Source organism: Bufo gargarizans, chromosome 4 (genome assembly GCF_014858855.1).
Source record: "Bufo gargarizans isolate SCDJY-AF-19 chromosome 4, ASM1485885v1, whole genome shotgun sequence".
Taxonomy (NCBI): domain Eukaryota; kingdom Metazoa; phylum Chordata; class Amphibia; order Anura; family Bufonidae; genus Bufo; species Bufo gargarizans.
In genome coordinates this window covers 443,625,612-443,648,803 of record NC_058083.1, presented here as the reverse complement: position 1 = coordinate 443,648,803, position 23,192 = coordinate 443,625,612, and the positions used below count along the sequence as shown (strand labels likewise).

At 47.9% G+C, this 23,192-nt stretch overlaps 2 protein-coding genes across 7 annotated transcripts in view; both read left to right on the top strand.

The window, feature by feature from the left end:
• The window catches only part of PNPT1 (polyribonucleotide nucleotidyltransferase 1), a 76,133-nt gene extending 73,205 nt beyond the window's left edge, over nucleotides 1–2,928 (top strand). Inside the window, exon 28 of the mRNA XM_044289417.1 lies at nucleotides 2,661–2,928. Coding sequence (XP_044145352.1) covers nucleotides 2,661–2,807 — 147 coding nt within the window. The 3' untranslated portion in view covers nucleotides 2,808–2,928. The remainder of the gene's footprint in view (nucleotides 1–2,660) is intronic.
• Nucleotides 2,929–9,441: 6,513 nt separating this feature from the next.
• The window catches only part of PPP4R3B (protein phosphatase 4 regulatory subunit 3B), a 48,469-nt gene continuing 34,718 nt past the window's right edge, over nucleotides 9,442–23,192 (top strand). The window contains exons 1-3 of one of the 6 annotated variants that reach the window (XM_044288789.1): nucleotides 9,442–9,950; nucleotides 19,196–19,251; nucleotides 21,991–22,089. In XM_044288789.1, coding sequence (XP_044144724.1) covers nucleotides 9,722–9,950; nucleotides 19,196–19,251; nucleotides 21,991–22,089 — 384 coding nt within the window. In that variant the 5' untranslated portion in view covers nucleotides 9,442–9,721. The remainder of the gene's footprint in view (nucleotides 9,951–19,195; nucleotides 19,252–21,990; nucleotides 22,090–23,192) is intronic. The other 5 variants (XM_044288788.1, XM_044288790.1, XM_044288793.1 and 2 more) reach the window with 5 other exon arrangements.

The following is a 23,192-nucleotide window of genomic DNA, read 5'->3' as shown; positions in this document are numbered from 1 at the left end:
AGGGAGTTTAAAATAAAAATAAAAAAAGCCAGAGCCCATTGCAATCTTACAATTTAGTGCCCCCTTGCTAAGGCTACTTTCACACTTGCGGCAGTGTGATCCGGCGGGCAGTTCCGTCGTCGGAACTGGCCGCCGGATCCGCCGATCTGCTGCTGACTGAAAGCATTTGTGAGATGGATCCGGATGCGGATCCGTCTCACAAATGCATTGCAAGGACGGATCCGTCTCTCCGCTTGTCATGCGGACCGACGGATCCGTCTTGTACATTTTTCTCATTTTTACCGATCTGCGCATGCCGAAACGACGGATCCGGCATTCCGGTATTCTGAATGCCGGATCCGGCGCTAATACATTCCTATGGTAAAAAATGCCGGATCCGGCGTTCAGGCATGTCTTCAGTTTTTTTCGCCGGAGAGAAAACCGTAGCTTGCCACGGTTTTCTCTTTTGCCTGATCAGTCAAAACGACTGAACTGAAGACATCCTGATGCATCCTGAACGGATTACTCTCTATTCAGAATGCATGGGGATAAAACTGATCAGTTCTTTTCCGGTATAGAGCCCCTGTGACGGAACTCTATGCCGGAAAAGAAAAACGCTATTGTGAAAGTACCCTAAAACAGCTGGGGGAGGTTTATCAAGACTGGTATTCCCATACGCCAGCCTTAATCTCTGTGCGCTGGAGTAAGATGCACCTGGTTTTTATTAAGAAGCAAATTAGTCCCGTCTCTTGCTCTCCGTGCTCCAGTAACTCGAGGCTGGCGTAGGCCTCAGCTGTAACTTACACCAGTTTCTGGCGTCCGTTAAAGTACATCCGTCAGGCTGCGCTAAGCCACACACGCCTCCTGCCAAGCCCCACCCCTTTTCTCGCCACTTCAGAAAAATGGCGAGAAGCTTAAAAAGTTGCAAATTATGTCATGCATCATAATATGCAACTTTTTTTTTTTTTTTTAAAGCATTAGTAAATGTCCCCCATTTCACAACTTCTAGCTTGCACTTCTGTATTGTAGGTGAGCACTGAAAGACTACAAGTCCCAGCCTTTTCTCTGCATTACTGTGGTTTCCACCCTCTCACGCAATTCTTGTGATAATACAAGCCCAGTCCCTTGCTTGAAGACGGCATCCTTCTCCCCTTTGTCTCCGGACGTCTGCGATCACATGAGCTCCAGGGGCTGTCAATCATACACTGTCCAGCCCCTTGCAGTGGCATGAATGATGACATCCCAACAACAAGGGGTTCATAGCACAGAAAAAACACACAACTCGCTCTGTCCGTCAACTGAGGGTTGTAGTGGAGCGACATGGCTTACGTTGGCTTATGACGATATAGTAGTAAGGGCTCATTCACATGACCGTATTGCAGGGTCATGAGGGACGGACCCATTCATTTCAATGGGTCTGCAAAAGATGCGGACAGCACACAGTTTGCAGTCCGTATCCGGTTTTCCGTTCCGCGCCCCTGCAAAAAATATAGAGCATGTCCTATTCTGGACAGCACCTGCACGCTTCACTGCAGTGCCCGGGCGTTGGATTACGAATGCAGATGATAATGACGCTGCAAGGCTACAGTGCTGCCCGGGCGATAGAGGGGAGGAGTCGGATGCAAGTAAGGCGGTGGGCACTGGCAGCACACTCGCCGCCTCTGGGCACTTACGATGGCTAATTTGTATATCTTTAAAACTTCATTTTTGGTGCTTTGGAGTCTCTGAAACACTAAACCAAGGTACCATCAGTGTTATGTATTGGCGTCCCACAGAGCTAGATTATCAGTTTAAATCAGGTCACGTAGGCGACAGACTCCCTTAAAAAATAAATCAAAAACTTTGAAAAAAATCTATTTTTTCTTTGCAGTGCCATTTCCTGACAGCTTTACATGCAGTTACTGACGGGCCTGGGAACCTTCAGAAGGCCCCAGGCTGTCATGGTAACAGACTGGAGCCGTGTGAGTTAGCTGCGGGGGCTCGCATCAGAAGGCAGAGTGAGGCCCTCCCTCTGCCTAACCCCACAGATGGCGCGATTGCTATTGACCACGGCATCTGAGGGGTTAAATATTGGGGTTCGCCATCGTCATTGCTGATCTCACTCATTGCGGCCGGGTGCCTGCTGTATTTTACCCGGGCAGCTCGCTCCATACAACCCCTTAAGCATAATGACATACATATACGTGATTATACATTAAAGCGGTTATCCAAGAGTGTAAAGTATTCCCCCCCCCCTCCCCCGTGTGCCGGGCCCCCCACATGGAATATACTTACCCTCCTGGTCCCCACAACGCTGCTGTTGTTTCTCCCGGTACACGTGGGTGACGTTAGGGAGGCTCATCCCCGCCGGCCATTGGCTGCTCTCCGCCCCACCTTTCCCCCCCCGACACCGCATGTTTTTAAGCCACAGCGGCGGTGCGGGGACCTGAAGCGCTGCGGGGAGCCAGGTAAGTATATTCCATGGGGGGACACCTTATACTCTTGGTTAACTAAGAAATGTGCATATGATTTTATGACTGAGTCACTATTTTGTGACTTTATGAATTCTGGGGTGCAGGGGGTGTTGAATCCCCCCCATTATGTTCTGTATAAGTTTTGTTTTGTACTCGCTCAGTAGATGGCAGTGGAATAATAATGGTTCGCTCAGCAGAAAACCTACAGCCGTGTTTCTTTTCTCCCAGGTAAAATACTTTGGCCGTGATCCGACTGATGGTAGAATGAGGCTGTCCAGAAAAGTTCTGCAGTCCCCGGCCAGCACTGTGACCAGGACCCTGAGTGACAAGAACAGTATTACCATGGGCGGAGCAAACTCTTCAGCGGCACCATAGACATAACCTGTGCATCCGTGACCCCTCTCTGTATATTCTGTATATAAATTATTTTAAATACTGGATAAATATTTGATACAGTGTCAATAAATGGAGTGTGATTCCTTTCTTACATCAGCCCTGCTGTGTTGTAGTATATACTTCAGTCCATTGTCAGCAGCTGTCAGAACTGCTGATGGCACCCTGTAGGTGATGGGGAGAATGCCACAGACATGCATTATATGGACTAAAGTATTGGGACACCTACAGAAGCATTTCTGACCTCCTGTTCTAAATCCATAGGCATTAAGTCTACAAGATTTTGGAGTGTACAGTAAGTGTGGGAATGTTTGCCACTTCATGCAGAATGTTGAAGCATTAAAGGGGTATTCCAGTTCTTACTATTGTGCAAAACTTAAGAAAAAGTATACATATTAAGTATTGCCACGTCCGTAACGATCTGCTCTATAAAAATGTCACATGACCAGGTGAACGCTCTAAAAATAAAAAATAAATGCTAAAACAATCAATTTTTTGGTCACCTTGCCCCATAAAGTAAAATAATAAATGATCCAAAAAATCATACGTACCCAAAAATGGTACCAATAAAAACGTCAACTCTTCTTGCAAAAAACGAGCCCCTGCCCCTGTTCACAAAAGGGAGACACAGAAAAAAAATGTTTTCAAAAATTCTTTATGTAAAACTGAAACAAACAAAGAAAGTAGACATATTCGATATCAGTGTCCGTAACGACTTGGTCTATAAAAATAGCACATGATCTACCCGGTCAGATGAATGTTGTAAAAAATAAAAATTATATGTACCCCAAAATAGTACCAATAAAACTGGCACCTTATCCTCTAGTTTACAACATGGGGTCACTTTTTGGGAGTTTTTACTGTAAGGGTGCATCAGGGGGGTTTCAAATGGGACATGCCATCTAAAAACCAGTTCGGATAAATCTGCCTTCCAAAAACCATACAGCGCTCCTTTTCTTCTGCGCCCTGCCGTGTGCCCTTACATAGGTTTATGACCGTGTGGGATGTTTCTGTAAACTGCAGAGTCAGGGTAATAAATATTGAATTTTGTTTGGCTGTTAACTCTCGATGTGTTAAAGAGAAAAATGGATTAAAATTGGAAAATGCCCAAAAAGTGAAAATTAGAAATGTCATATCCATTTTCCTTTATTTCTTGTGGAACACCTAAAGCAGGCATCCTCAAACTGCGGCCCTCCAGCTGTTGTGAAACTACAACTCCCACAATGCCCTGCTGTAGGCCAGGCATGTCCAAACTGCGGCCCTCCAGCTGTTCCAAAACTACAACTCCCAGCATGCCTGGATAGCTTACAGCTATTGGAGCATGCTAGGAGTTGTAGTTTTGCAACAGCTGGAGGTCCGCAGTTTGAGGATGCCTGAACTAAAGGGTTAACAAAGTTTGTAAAATCAGTTTTGAGTAACTTGAGGGTTATAGTTTTTAAAAAGGGGTCATTTATGGGGGGTGGGGGGTTTCCACTATGTAAGCCCCATAAAGTGACTTCAGTGCTGAACTGGTCCTTAAAAAGTGGGTTTTGGATATTTTCTTTAAAATTTTAAGAATTGCTTCTACAATTCTAAGCCTTCTAACGTCCTAAAAAAATAAAATGACATTTCCAAAATGATGCCAACATAAAGTAGACATATGGGGAATGTTAGGTAATAAATATTTTATCACTTTCTGTTTTAAAAGCAGAGAAATAGAAAATTGGAATATTGCGAACTTTTCAAAAATGTTTGTAAATTTTGGATTATTTTATATATAAAGGTGAAATATATTGACTCAAATTTACCACATGTGTCATGAGAAAAAGTAAGTAAAAGCATTCCAAAGTTATTACCACATAACGTGTCACAGGTCAGATTTGCAAAATTAGGCTGTCAGCAAGGGGGAAATGGCCTGGACGGGAAGGTGTTAAACAGCTGACTGACAAGAGTCCTGGGAGTCGAACCCTCACTAATCGGACATTGATGAGGGCAGGTCATCAATATCAACCTCCCGGACAACCCCTTCAATGTTCAGAGCCCTGGACTGTGTGCACGGAGTGCTTCCCACCCTTTGCTGACCGCTCCCTGATCAGACACTCGAACTTTCATTTAGAGTGGAGGACCTGAGTGGCGGACCACCTCTAGGACAATCGCGGTTATGGCACCAAGGGGATGACACTCATGACCACTCTAGGAATGTCTCTACCACTCTCTCCTTCACCTATAAAGTGCTGCCAGCAGTTCTGAGCAGTTTAAGGGTGCATTCACCCGACCGTATTAATGGATCCGCATCTGTTCCACAATTTTGCGAAAAGGGTGTGGACCCATTCATTTTAATGGGGCCGCAAAAGCGGCGGACAGCACACTGTGTGATGTCTGCATCCATTGTTCGGTTCCGCGGCCCCGCAAAAAATATGGAGCATGTCCGCTAGCAGACAAGAATAGGCATTCGCTATATAGTGCCAGCCATGTGCGGACTGCAAAATGCGGAACGCACAGACGGTATCCGTGTTTTGCGGACCGCAATACACGGTCGTGTGAATGCACCCTTGAACTGCTGACTCCACTTAAAGCCTCTGTAAGGGATTGCTCTCTGGCAGGGTGGCAGTGATTGCTTTGCAGACAACAGGATTAAAGTCCAAATTGATGCTTTATTTTATGACACTTTGGCAATTTACAGGCAAAACCAGTTATAAATCACTGGGTACGGTGAAGTTCCAGCACCACAAAACATAAACCAAACAAAATAAACTTCTGCACACGAACGTGTGCGCCCCGTGGTCATATTGCAGATCCGCAATACACGGGCACTGTTCCGTTTGCATTCCGCATCACGGATGTGGACCTATTCACTTCAATGGGTCCGCAAATCCGGAGATGCGGAACGGAACCCTATGGGAGCACTACGGAGTGCTTCCGTGGGGTTCCATCCCGTACTTCCGTTCTGCAAAAAGAACATGTCCTATCTTTTTGCGGAACGGCCGGATCGCAGACCCATTAAAGTGAATGGGTCCGTGATCCGCTGCGGCTGCCCCATGGACGGTGTTGTTGGTGCATTGCGGGCCAGAGCATGACCACGGGGCGCACATATTTGTGTGCAGGAGGCCTAATACCGATTAGTTTCCTGCTCACCTATTGAGCGCAGGTCACACACAGAGAATCCGGCGTCTCAAGGCAGCCAGCTTCCTAGACTTTTCCAGGCATAACTCTGACTGACAGCCTGGGATGTGCTGTCCCTAACTATCCCAGCTGGCTACACCTGGGGATCCCTTGGGGGAAAACCTTCCCTGGAATGGGGTGGACTGGGGAGGTCCCACTACCAAACCTACCTTCCCAGTCCAAATAAAATCCAGTCCTTGAATTTTTTACAAAACATTCTCAGCAACCTACACATTGCTAAAACAACTTTAGCTTTTCTGGATTTTACTTACCTCACCCAGTTGAGGAACCTGGGTGAGATATATACCCCATTCCAGGACTTACCACACCTCATATACACCACTACAATAGCACGCTCCAGTTTAGTCATACAGAATGGTGTACTAATGCGGTTTATGCCTCGTATGTACGTTACGACATCCAAGAGGATGTGTGGAGAGAAATGTAGTTACTGTCTTTATTACATTACCTTCTATGAAGTAATTGATACTTAATATGTACCGTTCTCCCAGTCTGCTAAAATAGGGTACACGGTTGGGGTCTGTCCACACTAGTATCATGGCTTCCAATAAACTGATGCAGATCACATAGACTTTAATGGATTATTTTGGGTTTCCAGTATTTTTTATGACACAAATAGCGCTACAGCCATTAAAATACTGGGAGCGGATGAAGGAACCCAGTGGAGAATGAAACGTCTGTGTGACCGAGGGTAAGATTATCAGATACCAAGATGAATATGCCGTAATGGTGGTGCACGCTGCTAGGTGGCTTTACATGGCCACACTTTATAGTTGCCAGACCATCGAGCGCTTACACAGCGATTTGATGATCTTATGATCACGTCTTTAGCAATGATCTAAAGTAGAGAGAGGGTTGCTGGGACTCCCACTGATCACATGACTGGAGCAGCCGGCGCACATTCGGAGAGGTCCAGTACAGTGCGCAGCGATCTCTGGCAGTCCCATAGAGCTGAATGAAGTGTATTCACTGGGGACCCCAGCGACTCATTACTATGATCTGTTGGGGTTCCACCAGTCAGACCCCCTCCGATCAGATAGATACTCCCTGAGAGCACACACATCGGGGGGGGGGGGGGGGGGGCTGGAGCCCTCTGCATACATTGATGCAGTCGTTGTGTCCATCAAAGAGTTGGATTTGATACATATGCAAATTAACATAAAAGTCATATCTTGCTTTGGCTGAGCAGAGAAGAGTCATATTTTCAAGCTCTGACTCATCTCAGGTTAATTTGCATATGTATCAAATTGGTTTTTATACACAATAAAAGCACACAGAGCTATGGGGACGGGATATTGCGGATGTGCTAGCGGCCATCTAGCAACCCATGTCCTCAGCTCTATACCCAAAATCCCAGTGACAGGTTCCCTTTAAGCCCATATTACACAGCCCGATTCTGCCGGCGATTGTCGGGAAGGAGGCGTTCCCTCGCCCGCTCGGTAGCAGAGGAGACCGCTGCTGTTACATGCAGTGATCTCCTCCTCAGTATGGTTATACCGTCGCTCTTCCCTATACTGATCAGGATTACACACCACAATCTATTAACCTACAACAAGGCAGCTCTGTCACTTAAGACAGCTATAGTAACCACTTGTACCACGTCCAGAGTAAACCAAAAACAAAACAAGTGGAATATTGTATCAAAAGATATATTATTTATTATAGAATATAAAAAATGGGGAACAACGGAATGTTGTAATACAGTACACGGAGAAGCACAGAGTGAGTCAGTTCAAAAAGACACCATGAAATAGCGCAAAATAATGCGCATTCGGGTACGGTCAATTGTGAGGCAAAGCTAGGGCTCTGGGCAGCCAATGAAACACTAAATGTGCTGTTAACCTAATTACAGGTATGGCACAACCAGTACCACAAACAATTTATAACCCAGAGTCGTAGCTACATACACTCGATGTAAACAGCACCATCAACCCCATATAATCATATTAATGACAAACCTGGGGTGTAAAATTAGATGTAAATAATGCAATTTTATACATAGGTGGTACCATAGGTGTACGCCTAAGTGCATGGGACCCGGCAAAGACCGTGCAGGGGAACCATACACAATAGTCAAGCTAAATGCAGGCCGTACCTGAGGTCATGGTGAGAATGGAAATGACAGACCCTGGCGCTGGACCTCGACGCGCGTTTCACCTGTCTTTTTGAATTGACTCACTCTGTGCTTCTCCGTGTACTGTATTACAACATTCCGTTGTTCCCCATTTTTTATATTCTATAATAAATAATATATCTTTTGATACAATATTCCACTTGTTTTGTTTTTGGTTTACACACCACAATCTGCCGCCAGCAGACGGTGATTTTTAAACCTGTGAAAAGATCCCGATTACCCGATGAAGGTGTGTCCTTCCCGCTCTGTGGGGTCACGGTGAGCAATGTACTGGCAGGGGCACTCGTACCTGTGCCCGCTCCACTCTGTCAAGGCCTGGCATGGCACATTTGATGCACTATGCCAAGCTTTAGTGGTGTGCATGCTGGGAGTCATAGTTTCTCCACAGCTGGAGTGCGGCAGGTTGCTGACCGCTGGGGTAGTGGATGGAGCCGGTCACTGCTCTGCTATTCCAGCTCCATTCAGCACACAGTGGTCACAGCTGATCATTGAGGGAGTGGGGGGGCACTGAACCCCCCACCGAATCAAAGATTGGGAATAGGCCATCAATATAAAAATCCAGGAGACCCCCTCTGATATGGGAGAAGTAGCAGACCATAGGAGTCAGCTTTGGCTGTGACTGGAGTAGAACACGTCAGTCTCTCCCAGCAGTCACATGGAGGTCGCTGAGTACAGAGCCGCCCTGTGTGGACGTGACCAGCGTGTTGTGGAAACAGCTGACGGGGGGCGGAGCCCGGCCGCAGTCCCTGTCACTGGCCGCCTCTGATTGGCTGGCGGCATTGTTTGTTTTCCTGCCGTTTCCCTGGGGTCATAAAGATAAACCCTGTCCATTTATTTACTCGCTCGATTCCAAGCCAAAGTCATGCGAGTAGGAAACTGTAGAGGGCGACAGAGAGCAAGCCACGAAGAGCCAGCCGCCATCTTTCTTTCGGGTCCTTTCCTGCTGCCGTGCTCAGCGTGGAGCCTCCGTCTCTCTGTATCTGTATTAGATGAGGTTTTACTGGTCGTATTGTGTATCTGGATCCCAATATATACGCTGTTGTCTCGTTTGACTCGCGTTCTATCACACGTCTATGATACGGTTCACTGCCTTGCCCACATAAAATATGCCCGCCATTGACCTCCCCCTCCCTGCATGATGACTCTGCCCTCTGGCGGCCTCCACCATTTCGCGGAAGTCCGTGCAAAGCTTTTTGACCCTGGAAGGACACGGTAGCCATTACTTGGCCAGCGCCCTCTGCTGGTAATCCGTGTTTCGCGGAAGTCTTTAGTGGGTTTCTTGTCCCTGGAAAGGCACCGTAGCCCCTGCTGAACTGGCCAGTGCAACCTGTTTCATTTATCGTTGGAGGAAGAGAAAGGAGAGAATCGGGTTACAAGATGGCGGCTGTGTGATCTACCAGTCAAGCCGAGGAGGCAGAGGGATCGGCGCTGGCGGGAGGAGGACGGTGACACCGAATCCATCGGGAGACGAGAAAGCCGCGGCCCCCGGGGCTCCTCCTGCTGATAGCCAGCGGCTCCAACTTCAGGCAACCGGCAAAGGATGAGCCGCGGTGGGGGCTTACCGTGAAGAAAGCCGGGGCGAGAACGAGCGGGCGGCATCATGTCTGACACCAGGCGGCGGGTCAAGGTCTACACCCTGAACGAGGAGCGCCAGTGGGACGACCGGGGCACCGGCCATGTGTCCTCCACCTATGTGGACCGGCTGAAGGGGATCTCGCTGCTGGTGCGGGCCGAGGCTGACGGTGAGAGGGGGGTTATTACAGCAGGAGAACTACACGTCCCAGCACAGCCTGAGTGTGTGGAGGGGGCTGAGACCTACTGCTTCAGAGGTAAACCTGGCAGAGCCCCTCCTGGTGCTATCACGTGTCCAGGGATGGAAGCCCCCCTTATACTGACTGTAGTAGTAGGATAGGGGCCACTGCAGTGTAATATTGGGGAAGGTATGATCGCCCTGAGGTAATACCGGCAGAGCCCCTCCTGGCGCTATCACGTGTCCAGGGATGGAAGCCCCCCTTATACTGACTGTAGTAGTAGGATAGGGGCCACTGCAGTGTAATATTGGGGAAGGTATGATCGCCCTGAGGTAATACCGGCAGAGCCCCTCCTGGCGCTATCACGTGTCCAGGGATGGAAGCCCCCCTTATACTGACTGTAGTAGTAGGATAGGGGCCACTGCAGTGTAATATTGGGGAAGGTATGATCGCCCTGAGGTAATACCGGCAGAGCCCCTCCTGGCGCTATCACGTGTCCAGGGATGGAAGCCCCCCTTATACTGACTGTAGTAGTAGGATAGGGGCCACTGCAGTGTAATATTGGGGAAGGTATGATCGCCCTGAGGTAATACCGGCAGAGCCCCTCCTGGCGCTATCACGTGTACAGGGATGGAAGCCCCCCTTATACTGACTGTAGTAGTAGGATAGGGGCCACTGCATTGTAATATCGGAGAAGGTATGATCACCCTGAGGTAATACTGGCAGAGACCCTTCTGGTTCCATCACGTGTCCAGGGATGGAACCCCCCCCTTATACTGACTGTAGTAGGTAGGATAGGGGCCACTGCAGTGTAATATTGGGGAAGGTATGATCACCCTGAGGTAATACTGGCAGAGCCCCTCCTGGCCCCATCACGTGTCCATCAGGGGTGGAAGCCCCCCTTATACTGACTGTAGTAGTAGGATAGTAGCCACTGCAGTGTAATATTGGGGAAGGTATGATCGCCCTGAGGTAATGCTGGCAGAGCCCCTCCTGGTCCTATCACGTGTCCAGGGATGGAAGCCCCCCTTATACTGACTGTAGTAGTAGGATAGGGGCCACTGCAGTGTAATATTGGGGAAGGTATGATCGCCCTGAGGTAATACGGGCAGAGCCCCTCCTGGCGCTATCACGTGTCCAGGGATGGAAGCCCCCCTTATACTGCTGTAGTAGGTAGTTTAGAAGCAGTGTGAGTTTATTTAAATCCTGAAGAGAGAGAGAGAAAAAAAAAAAGCTCTGTTCACACCTACATCATAACTGGAAACCACAGCGCATGCGCTCCTGGTTCTGTTGCACTGCGGTCATCGCTGGTGACCCACGGACCCCCACTAATTTCCATAGAAAATTAACCAAAGTGTTAGAGTATTTCTGACTAGCCTTTGGAGTTAAAGGAATTGTCCAACATTATATCAGACCTCTGGTGGTGATCAGTCTTAAAGGGGTTGTCTAACATTATATTTGACCTCAAGTAGCTGACGACCAGTGTTGACGGTACTTAAAGGGGTAGGACGCTTTTTATAGCATTTTACATTTCCCTACTGTATCTTCCCATCGTATAACTTGCCTTTCTTCCTGACCCCCCGCTTTGCTGTTAGTTTGTGGTCGCATCCTCTGCTGTAAACAGTGGCAGTGCTGTTCGTGGCACGGTCATATGACATCATCCAGTGGAGGACTCGCTTCAACCATCCGTCCATTCAGTAGTGCACGCCCCTGGCTTTCATTTTACTGCACAGACTCGGATCATCCTCCTCTGCTTGCTCCCATCCCACCGAGTGTTATTACTTGTACTGTGCAGGCGCAGGAGGAAGCGTTCTGCGCATGCCCAATCTTCTCCTGCTCTGCATCAAGGTATATGCAGGCTCCGTCCTAGCTTTCCCTCTGCCGACTCCCTGTGAAGCGTTTAGTTTAGACGGCGCATGCGCCACTTCACAGGGGGCTGGTGCAGTGGAAACTAGGCGCCTGCATAGATCACGATGCAGAGCAGGATAAAATTGGGCGCCTGCTGAACGCTTCCTCCTGCGTCTGCGCAGTACAAGAATGAACGCCTAATGGGACAGGAGCCTGTGCAGTGAAATGGAAGCCGGGGGCGTGCACTAATGGATAGACGGATGCTCGAAGCGTGTCCTCCACTGGATCATGTCATACGACCGTGCCACGAACAGCCACTGTTTACAGCAGAGGATGCGGGGGCAGGAAGGTAAGTTATACGATGGGTAGATACAGTAGAGAAATGTAAAATGCTATAAAAGTGTCCTACCCCTTTAAGAGTACCCTGCCGCTAGGTTCAGTCTCTTGCTCCACGGCCGGCTCTTCATCCCCCTGGTGACCTCTCCCTTGCATCATGTGACCGTTTGTCGTGATGCAAGAGGAGTAGGTCACTGCTGCAGTCAACTATTGGCTGCAGCGGTCACATGCATGTCAACAGGATGCTGACATCAGAGCAGAGCTGGCCGTGGAGCAGCAGAGACCAAACCCAGTGGTGGGGACCAGGTAAGTGATCATCGGCCACTATGAGGTCGGATATGTTGGACAACTCATTTAACATGGTATTCCCATGTCAGACATTGGTGGCATGTCGCTAGAAAATGTCAGATAGGTGCGGGTCTCACCTCTGGGACCTGCTCCTGAACTGAAGGAGACCACAAGCGTGGCCACCCTCCATGCACCGCCGTGGGAGTTCTAGAAATAACCAAGCTCTGGCTCGGCTATTTCGGGCAGTCAGCAGTGAATGGAGAGGTGGCTGCGCATGCCCAGCGAGCTCCCTATTCGCCTTTATGGGACTTGCTATGGTATTGTAGGAACTCCCATAGCAGTGAATGGAGAGCGCTGCGCAAGCACTGTGTGCTCTCGTTCACTAGTTGTCTCAAAGGTGGAACCCACACCTATTTGACATTCGTGGCATATCCTGGAGATATGCCATCAATGTCTGGGATGGGTATAACCCTTAAAGGGGTTGTCCGTGTTTCAGAGCTGAACCCAGACATACCTCCATTTTCACCCCGGCAGCCCCCCTGACATGAGCATCGGAGCAGTTTATGCTCCGATGCTCTCCTTTGCCCTGCGCTAATTCGCGCTGGGCAAAGGCATTTTTTGGAGATCCGGTGACATACCGGGGCTCACCATGGGGCTGCCAGTAAAACGGCTAGGGCTAGGTGAAAATAAGGGTATGCCCGGGTTCAGATCGAAAAAATGTACCAAAAAAGCCACGTGCATTCCGCCATTTAAAAAATAGCAATTCGCACATTTTTTTTTTTTTCTGTTCCGGCGTACACCGCATAGATATTTGTTTTATATTTTAATAGTTTGGACTTTTTTGATGTGGTGATATGTAATATGTTTATTTATACATTTTATATGTGAAATTGGGAAAAGGGGGTGATTCATACTTAATATTTTGGTGTGTTTTTACTTTTTATTTAATAACTATTCTCCCCCCCCCCTTAGGGGCCAGATCCTGGGATCTTTCATCCCTTGTCCTATTCACCTTGATAGACCTCGGATATAGGACCTCACACTGTCTCTGCTACTCTGTGCTTTGTGCACACAGCATCAGGGATGTTACCATGGCAGCCAGGGCTTCAGTAGCATCCTGGCTGCCATGGTAACCGATCGGAGCCCCAGGATTACACTGCTGGGGCTCCGATCAGAAGCTGCCACTGCACCACCAATGAAGAGGGGAGGGGGGAGGACCCTGTGGCCACTGCCACCAATGATTATAATAATGGGGGGGGCGCACTGCGCCACCAATGATAATTACCCCTTAATACAGGAGGCGGGTACTGGCAGATCAGCGGCAGTTAACCCCTCAGGTGCTGCACCTGAGGAGTTAACTGCAGCTGATCACAGCTACCTGTCGGGGGCAGGGTGCCGGCAATGCGATTCTGCTGCCGCCACCCGCCTCCTGTATTATGTGTTAGTCTGGACCCATATAAAGTAGTCTTTAAGTATTAGGCTACACAGAGCGGCGCCCAGAGATGTCCCAGCACTTACCATTATTCCTGGGCGCCGATCCGATCGCCCACTGTGCCCCATTACTGTCTCCTCTCCTGCTCCACATGCTAATTGCTATCGGAGCGATGGGGAGGAGACATCAGCTTCTCTAGTGGGCGTCCCTTCTCTCTGGCTGTAGCGCTGTCCAATCGCAGGGAGAAGGGATGCCCACTAGAGAAGCTGATGTCTCCTCCCCATCGCTCCGATAGTAATTAGCATGTGGAGCAGGAGAGGAGACGGTAATGGGGCACAGTGGGGGAACGGAGCGGCGCCCAGGAATAATGGTGAGTGCTGGGCGCCGCTCTGTGTAGGAAAGTCGTATCATTGGTGGCGCAGTGCGCCCGCACTTCCTCCGCCCCTCTCTCTGTTCATTGGTGGCAGCAGCACAGGGGGAGGGAGGACAGCTTCCTTCTCCCCGTGCTGCTGAGGGAACATGCGCGCGCTGACAGCAGCACGCTCATGTTCAGAGATACTAGACTGCGCAGCTCAGTATTGAAAAAATGGAAATACGATACCGGTACAAAAGTATTGATTATCGAAATTTCGATACTCGCAACAACCCTAACACAAAGTGGAAGCCATCGTGATGAGCGGCAGTGGTGTGCGGTATGAAATGACACATCTGATCCCATAAATGCCTAATAGCGGTGTACAGAAACATCAAGCCAGACAAGAAGTTCAAGTGCAAATGCCAGGAGTGGAGATGCAGACTAATGTGGTGGTTGCGCCCCCTGGATGCCGCCATTTGTGTGCGCAGTATATCTGCTCCCTGCATTTGCTGGTTAGGTTCTGCCCCAGTTTTGTCCTAAAGTCCTATTGAGGGTGGGGAAAATACATTGTACCCTTCACCGCGTGTCTGCAGCAGTGCTACCTAATGTGCCAAGATGGCTGAGGCCTAGCAGGAAGCGGTCTTCACATCACCTTTATCGCCTCTGTTTGATAGATGCCGTCGCGGGTATGTTAAATTGATGCCTTATTTTCTGCTGTATACTGGCAGACAGGGGGCGCTGTAAGGCAATGGACATGTTGATTGTGTATGGCGGGAGTTTTCCTGACGTGTGGGCTAAATGGACATTCACATCTCTGTGCGATGTAGATAAGGCGCTTCCTTCCGAAACCCTGGATGGCAGTTCAAGGGGACCTCTCACATTGGACATGGTGTCCGAGCTGAAGGCAGCAGGTTATAGAGCAGATTGATATGTAGTTTTATATTGAAAATATTCCATCTAAATTGTTTTTAATTTATATTCCTGCTCATTCTGGGCTTTAAAGTCAATGAGTCGGTCCTATCGGTGAGTGACGGCGATCTCTGTGTACACCGTCATAGAGGGAAGGCCGTCAGTCACTGGAAGATTCATACTTGCCTCCTCCCAGCCACTCCAGTCCTGGCTTGTCTCTTCCTGCCATGGCCAAGTGTGCTGCTGAAGCCAGTCATTGGCTGCAGTCGCCCCAAGTGACTTGGCACACATGGGAATGTCCATGCCCCAGCCAGAAGAAGCAATCTGGAGACCAGAAGATGGCATTTGTTTAGCAGGATAATGCTCGACTACACACAGCAAAGATTTTTTTCAGGCATGTCTCCTCCAGATTACCAAACGTCCTGGCCTGCCCACTCTCATGTATGGGACCAATGCAACATCTGTAGGCAAGTGTGCCACAGGATGCCATATGGAACCTGTATGCCTCCATGCCCAACCATGTCCAGGCTAGAGACGGCCCAGCAGGTCCTAGAGATCCTCTCAGTTGTACGGTATTCCCTAACGTATATTGTAATCGCCTACATACAATGCATTGAGAATGTCTTCAGGCCCTTTCACTTTTTATGTGCTTATGCTAAAATTAAAAAGGAAAAAAGCACTTAATACCCTATAATGAGAAAGGTAAAACGGACTTGGGCCCCTTTCACATGAGCAAGTTTTCCGAGCGGGTGCAATATGTGGCGTTAAGTGAATGCAGAGCACCCGCACTGAATCCTGACCCATTCATTTCAATGTGTTCTGCGTTGCGTGAAAAAGGCACCATGTTCTATATTCTGCGTTATTCACGCAGCCCTGGCCCCATAGAAGTGAATGGGGCCTCAGTGAAAAACGCATTGCGTCCACAAGCAAGTGCGGGTGCGATGCGTTATTCACTGATGGTTGCTAGATATTGTTTGTAAACCTGCAGTGTTTTTTTTTTGTTTTTTTTTTCACGCGTGTGAAAAACACACCAAAATGCATTGCATCCGCGCAGAAAAAAATTAAACGCAGTCGCAGACCAAACTGACTGAACGTGCTTGCAAAATGGTGCGAGTTTCACTGAGCGCATCCGGAGCCAATCCGTCACGCTTGTGTGAAAGAGGCCCAAGGCTGCACCACCACAGCTGCTGCGTTTTGGCAGTTAATTTCAGCATAGTCACTGAAAATGGGTTTAGACTTGTGTTCTACATGCGTCTAAAGTGTCTTAAAGACATGAGGGACATTTTATTTATGCCACTATTGGCGTAAAGTCTCCCATTATGGTGCACGCCACAATCTGTGACTTTTTAGGCTTCCCGACACTTTTCCAAAGTGGCGATAAAAGGGGTGCGGTTTACTGGAAGCCGGCAGGGCTTTGCACCAGGAAATGGCGGAAGTTATAGGTGAAGTCTGCGCCAACCTCCTAGCTGGCGTAGACTTCCGTTTCGGGCAGAGAATTGTCTGATTTGTTTAGAAGCTTCTGCCTCTTACATAAATAAGGGACTGGGGGGTGGATGTGCCGGCCTTGATGCATCTCCCCCAATGTCTGTGAGGTTAGCGCTGCACTCTAGGCCGTGGGTTTATTCCCATATTTCTAGGGAGAGTTTCGGAGGACTGTAGGCTGCTTAGAGAAGGCGCTCCAGATTGGTTATATAATGGGGATACAAGAAGTTACTTTAACCACGAGGAGCTTCTGAGGAGAAAAATGTGTGACTGCCTGACCGTTTATGGGGTGAGCGCTGTGCTGGGACAACGGAGGGAGGTTTACTATGGAAAATGCCCTCGAATTCTGGACATTGTATAGATTTATTTTTTTAATTAGTGTTTTTTTTTGTCTTTGCACATATTCACTTCCCATGGAGCATTGCCCATAATTCTCCACCCCATGGAGTGCTTCCAGTACGTCTCCATACGGGACTGATAAATTGATATTAGTTGGGCCGTGACATTAGCGATGTACTAATGTCAGCTAAACCTATCTAGCCTATTCCTACTTTTATCTATGCCCCCGTTACTCCAGACGCTCGCAGGCTGCCAGCTTCCTCACCGCGCCGAATGCTGAACTGCGCAAGATTTTCACCAGAGCACAGGGCTGGCAGACAGATGCGAGCGCTGCCTGGCCCTGTCAATCAGGACTTGGAGGGAGGCGAGAAAGGTAAGTTCTAAAAGATACTTTCAATTGTACTGTTAAAACGGTGATGGGCAAACTGCGGCCCTTCAGCTGTTGTAAAACTACAAATCCCATCATGCCCTGCTGTAGGCATACTGGGAGTTGTAGTTTTACAACAGCTGGAGAGCCGCCGTTTGGCCATCCCTGTTAACAAATCGCCAGTGTTGCACATATATGTACAAGTGTGCCCAGGTGCCAGATGAGGTGGTGTCAACAAATACCGGTACCGTACCCTAAGCTGGTTCTGCTGGAGTCCGGTAAGGTTGTCGCATTGTGATTTTTCTGGGACTTGAGGTTCGACATGCCTCCAAACTGTTGATACCAGCCAAGCAGCTGGGCACACCTGTACACGTGAAACATTGATGTTTTTTTTTAACAGTACAATTAAGTTATGTTTTAGAACTTATTCCTCCCCTCCTGTCCTTTTTTTGCTGATTTAGGGAGAGTTATCTTGTGTGGGTGTTTTTCATTATAGCCTTCCCTCCCCCTTATGGTATTTGTATGTGTTTTTTTTTTTTGTTTTTTTTTTTTTGTTTTTTTTTTTAAATGGTCGCTATTTTTCTGCTCCACAATTCCTTTTACTGCTGCAGTGGAAAAAAACATTCTGGCTCCTGAAGGTCAAATGCTGGGTTTACAGGGCCAAGTTGCCAGGCAGATTATCGGGGGCAGACTTTCTTAAAAAACAAAAACAAACGTATTCCCGATAATCTACTTGTGTAAATGTGCCGCCGATCACCCAGCGAAGGAGCAAAACACCCGTTCTTCAGGTGATGCTGTTGTTCATGCAGGCAAGTAAATTATCGTATCTGGGCAGCAGATCGTGTGATCCAAACTATCTGCTGCCCAGAATCGACGCAGCGGTATGAGGGCGAGCGGTGCGATACAAACGGCTATCTGCTGCCTAGAATCGATGCAGCTGTATGAGGATGAGCGATTGCAATTGCGACCGCTCGTTCTCATACTGTGCAGGTGATCGCTACATGTAAATGCTGTGCTTCTCCCACCCCAAACGAGCCGAAGACTGTCAGTTAGGAACGCTTCCTTCCGACTAACCGGCCGCACCTCTAATCTGACTGTCCCATTCATCTAAATTAGGGAAAACTCCAACTCCCATCATGCCCTCCTGTAGGCTGATAGCTGTAGGCTGTCTGGGCATGCTGGGAGTTGGAGTTTTGCAACAGCTGGAGAACCACAGGTTGGGTATGCCTGATCTAAATGGAATTTGTAATAAGCCATTCTCACGTGGCAGAGATTTTCAGATGCATACATTTCTGCCTCATGTGAACATGCTCTAAAGGTCCTTTTACATGGGCCAAGAGACCAGGTAGTGATCTGGAACCATCAATCCTATGGACCTTTATTCCTGATCGTCTGCTCATTGGCTCGATTTACATGTAGCAGTGTTCAGGGATGTACAGTATGTGGCTGGATGATCGTTACCATAGTCCGTCCCAGGGTTAGGCAACCTCCGGCATTTCAGCTGTTGTGAAACTCCAACTCCCAGCATGCATACTTGCTCTGCTCTTCGCAGAACTCTCATAGAAAATGATTAGAGCATGCTGGGAATTGTAGTTTAACAGTTGGCAAGCCGAAGGTTGCTGAGCCCTGTCATTCAGTTTCCACAGGGCACCATATTGGCGATGAACAGGGATCTTATGTGATTGACAGATGAGATCCCCCAACAAATAAGCCTTTGCTCGCTTGTTGGCGATTGGCGGCACGTTTTCTCGGGGCAGTTATCAGCAGCTATTGCCTTAAAGTTGGCAGTCGCTTGGGCATAGTGGGGAACACAATTATTAAAGTGTAGGTGGTCAAGCAAGGAAGGGTTCGGAATAAGGCATGCCACAGTTCTGGACAAGGCCTTGCACTAATACTTAAACAGTGTGAGTAATATTGAATGTGATGATTTCTGGCTTTATTCTCATTCTTCGTGTTTCTGTCTTCAGGTTCGTTGCTTTTAGAGTCGAAGATTAACCCGAATACTGCATATCAAAAGCAGCAGGTGTGTATTGGCTTGGTCACAGCGTATTTTATGTGGATTTCCAGATGGATTTTACTGTTTCTATTGAGGCAACACCAAGGAACAGCACCTGCGCAGTTCATTCATTGATGTAGCTGCCCACGGCGGGTAATGTACTGTGCATGCCTGGGCCCGGCGGTGACGTTCCCAGGTGCAGGCTTTTAGGGAGCTCAGACAGTGATGTAAAGGGCCCTTTACAGGTGCCGAGTATCTGCCAGATGATCACTAATTAGCATTCGTGGGAACACTCGTTAGCGATTTTATCTGGCGCTGTAAAAGTGCCACTGATTACCCGATGAGTGAAACGCTCGTTCATGGGGTAATAGATCATTTATGCGGACCCAAAACCCGGCAGCAGATCGTGCTGTGTAAACCACATCTGCAACAATGAGTCTGTACGGGAACGAGCAATGGCATTAGTTAGCTCCTCCCCATACGGCGGCGGAGATCGCTTTACTTATGTCTCCTTCACTGACGAGCAGGCATTTGCTGGGTAGGAACGCTTCCTTCCCAACAATCGCATGCTGTATCTTCCTGTGTAAAGGGACCTTAAGGCCTCTTTCACACGGGCGATATTTCCGCGCGGGTGCAATGTGTGAGGTGAACGCATTGCACCCGCACTGAATCCGGGCACATTCATTTCTATGGGGCTAATATATATATTTTTTTTAACTCTCCTTAATCCACTTGTTCGCGCAGCCCAGTTTCTCTTCTTTGAGGAAAAGGACCTGTGGTGACGTCATGTGATGAGCACGGTGACATCACCACAGGTCCTTTTCCTCCTGAACAGCAAAGACAGAAGAGAAGCCGGGCTGCGCAAACAAGTGGATTAAGGTGATTTAATTATATTATCTTACTTGGCATTCTGTATTAAGAATGCTATTATTTTCCCTTTATAACCATGTTATAAGGGAAAATAATTAAATCAACACAACACCTAACCCAAACCCGAACTTCTGTGAAGAGGTCCGGGTTTGGGTACCAAACATGCCGAATTTTAATTTTTTTCTCACGCGCGTGCAAAACACATTAAGACTCTTTGCACTCGCGGGGCAAAATCGTGCATTTTCCCACCCGTCACCCGCAACGCCTGTGTGAACCCAGCCTAAGGAGGAGCGAATGCTTGATTTGAGTTCTGGCATGTATTGGATAGCACTGACAGCATTGTGTCAGTGTTAGGCCTCATGCACACAACCGTTGTGTGCATCCGTGGCTGTTCCGTTTTCCGTGATTTGCGTTTGAGCTGCCGTGATCTGCGTTTCCTGTCCGTCAAAAAAATATGACCTGTCCTATTTTTTTGACGGACAACTGTTCACGGACCTATTCAAGTCAATGGGTCCGTGAAAGAACACGGATGCACACAAGATTGGCATCCACGTCCGTGATCCGTGGCCGTAGGTTACTTTCATACAGACGGATCCGAAGATCCGTCTGCATAAAAGCTTTTTAGAGCTGAGTGTTCGCTTTGTGAAAACTCAGATCCGACAGTATATTCTAACACAGAGGCGTTCCCATAGTGATGGGGATGCTTCTAGTTAGAATATACTACGAACTGTGTACATGACTGCTGCCTGGCAGCACCCGATCTTACAGGGGGCTGTGATCCGTACAATTAACCCCTCAGGGTTAATTGCACACTGTGCCACCGATGAAAATAATAAAAGGGAGGGGGGGGGGGGGGCGCACACTGGCCACCAATGAAATTAATACAATAGAGGGGGGGGGGGGGCGCACTGGCCACCAATTAAATTAAAACTGGGGAGGGAGGGGGGTCTGCCCCCTACTGCCTGGCAGCCCCTGATCTCTTACAGGGGGCTATGATATGCACAATTAACCCCCCTCAGGTGCCGCACCTGAGGGGTTAATTGTGCTGATCACAGCCCCCTGTAAGAGATTAAGTGCTGCCAGGCAGCAGGGGGCAGTCATGTACACAGTTCTTAGTATATTCTAACTTGAAGCGTCCCCATCCCCATGGGAACGCCTCTGTGTTAGAATATACTGTCGGATCTGAGTTTCACGATCTAACGCATATCCGACAGTATATTCTAACATAGAGGCGTTCCCATGGTGATGGGGACGCTTCAAGTTAAAATATACCATCGGATCCGTTTGCAATTGCACCATATTGTGTCAACGTCAAACGGATCCGTCCCCATTGACTTGCATTGTAAGTCAGGACGGATCCGTTTGGGTCCGCACGGCCAGGCAGACACCAAAACGATTTTTTCTTCATGTCCGTGGATCCTCCAAAAATCAAGGAAGACCCAAGGATGAAAAAACTGACACGGATCACGGACATACAGACCCCGTTTTTGCAGGCCTTTAAAAAAAAAAAAAAAAAAATTGTGTGCATGAAGCCTTACTCTATACCTTTCAGAACTCTAAGGGTTACATATCATAAATCAGTATAATGCTATGGGACCCCGGCAGTGTTGGGGAGGTCAGTACGTTGAGCTCTCGCTGTGAAACCAGCCTAAGGAGGACACGGCTGGGCTTACAGTGATCAATGACTAGCACCAGGAGGTGCTTGTGAACTCATTAGCATATCACTTCAAAGTTCAGCTTCGTAGCAGAGGAAGACAGAGGTACCGTTTGTGGACACTGTATATCGCCTACAGTGCAATGAAGGACGTTTATTATGTGAAAAGTAGTGGTCTATCAAATCTCTATAAAACACGTTATTTGAGGATGGAGCTAAGCCATGTCCTTGCTTTTGCCTAGGATACACTGATAGTTTGGTCTGAAGGGGAAAACTATGACTTGGCTCTCAGTTTTCAAGAAAAAGCCGGCTGTGACGAAATATGGGAAAAGATTTGTCAGGTAATGTGTCGCTTTTATTACTAAAATACGTTTGACCTATTTCACAACTTCAGCTGCGCTTCACACACATCCGTAGGAATTGCATTGTCACTTTTTTTTAAATTTATATCCCGAGACGCTGTGTTGAGCAAGGACCAAGACTGAATTTTCCAGTTCACTTGAAATGAAACTCGAAATTATTAACACTTTCCAGCTTGGACTGCGTTATCACAGGGTTCGAGTCATGCAACTGGCCTGTACCTAAGATCAGAGGCATTACCGAAACTCGATACCAGTCTATTCGTTATTTGTTTCCTAACTTTTCGGAGCCAGAAATTGATTTTTCTGTTCATAAAGCCTGAGGATTGTTTTTAATGCAGGACACATTGTACTATCTAGTTGACCCATTTATTATATATCATGTAGTGGGGAGCAGGAATAAAATGTAAATGGAGTGGAATTGGGAAGAAAAAGTCATAGGTTTCGTTTTCACGGCATTCCCTATACGCCAAAAATTACATGTTAACTTATATATAATATTTTTATAGTTTTTCTTGTGTGTAAAACGGGTTTTCCAAGGTTTAATTGAACTATTCTCTTGATACGGGATCCCCACCAATCAGCTGTTTGAGAAGGCAGTAGCGCTGCGGCCTTCTCACAGCTTTGCCTTGGCTGTATGACGTCACGTTCATCGGTCACATGGCTTAGGCGCAGGTCCGCCCCATTGAAGTGAACAGGGAGAAGGCCGCTGTGTTACTTCGAGCATTAGTGCCTTCTCATACAGCTAATCAGGGTCTCTGGTGTTGAACCCCCACCAGTCAGATACGGATGACCCATCCAGAGGAGAGTTCATCAGTATCTGAAGGTTGGGAGGCAAAATAAAAATTACAACTCCCCCACCCCCCCACTATATTCTCAACCCTATAACTTTTATATTAACAGCTGTTTGAGGACTCCTTTTTTTTGGGGTGTGACTTCGATCACTTTTTATAAAAAAAAAAATTGGGGAGGTATACGGGATAAATGCCCTTATTTTTTTAAATAGTATGAGGATTTTAGAACACGGCAGTACTGATGATCTGTATTCTGTTTTGCATTTATTAGTTTCCCTAGGGGAATTTAAC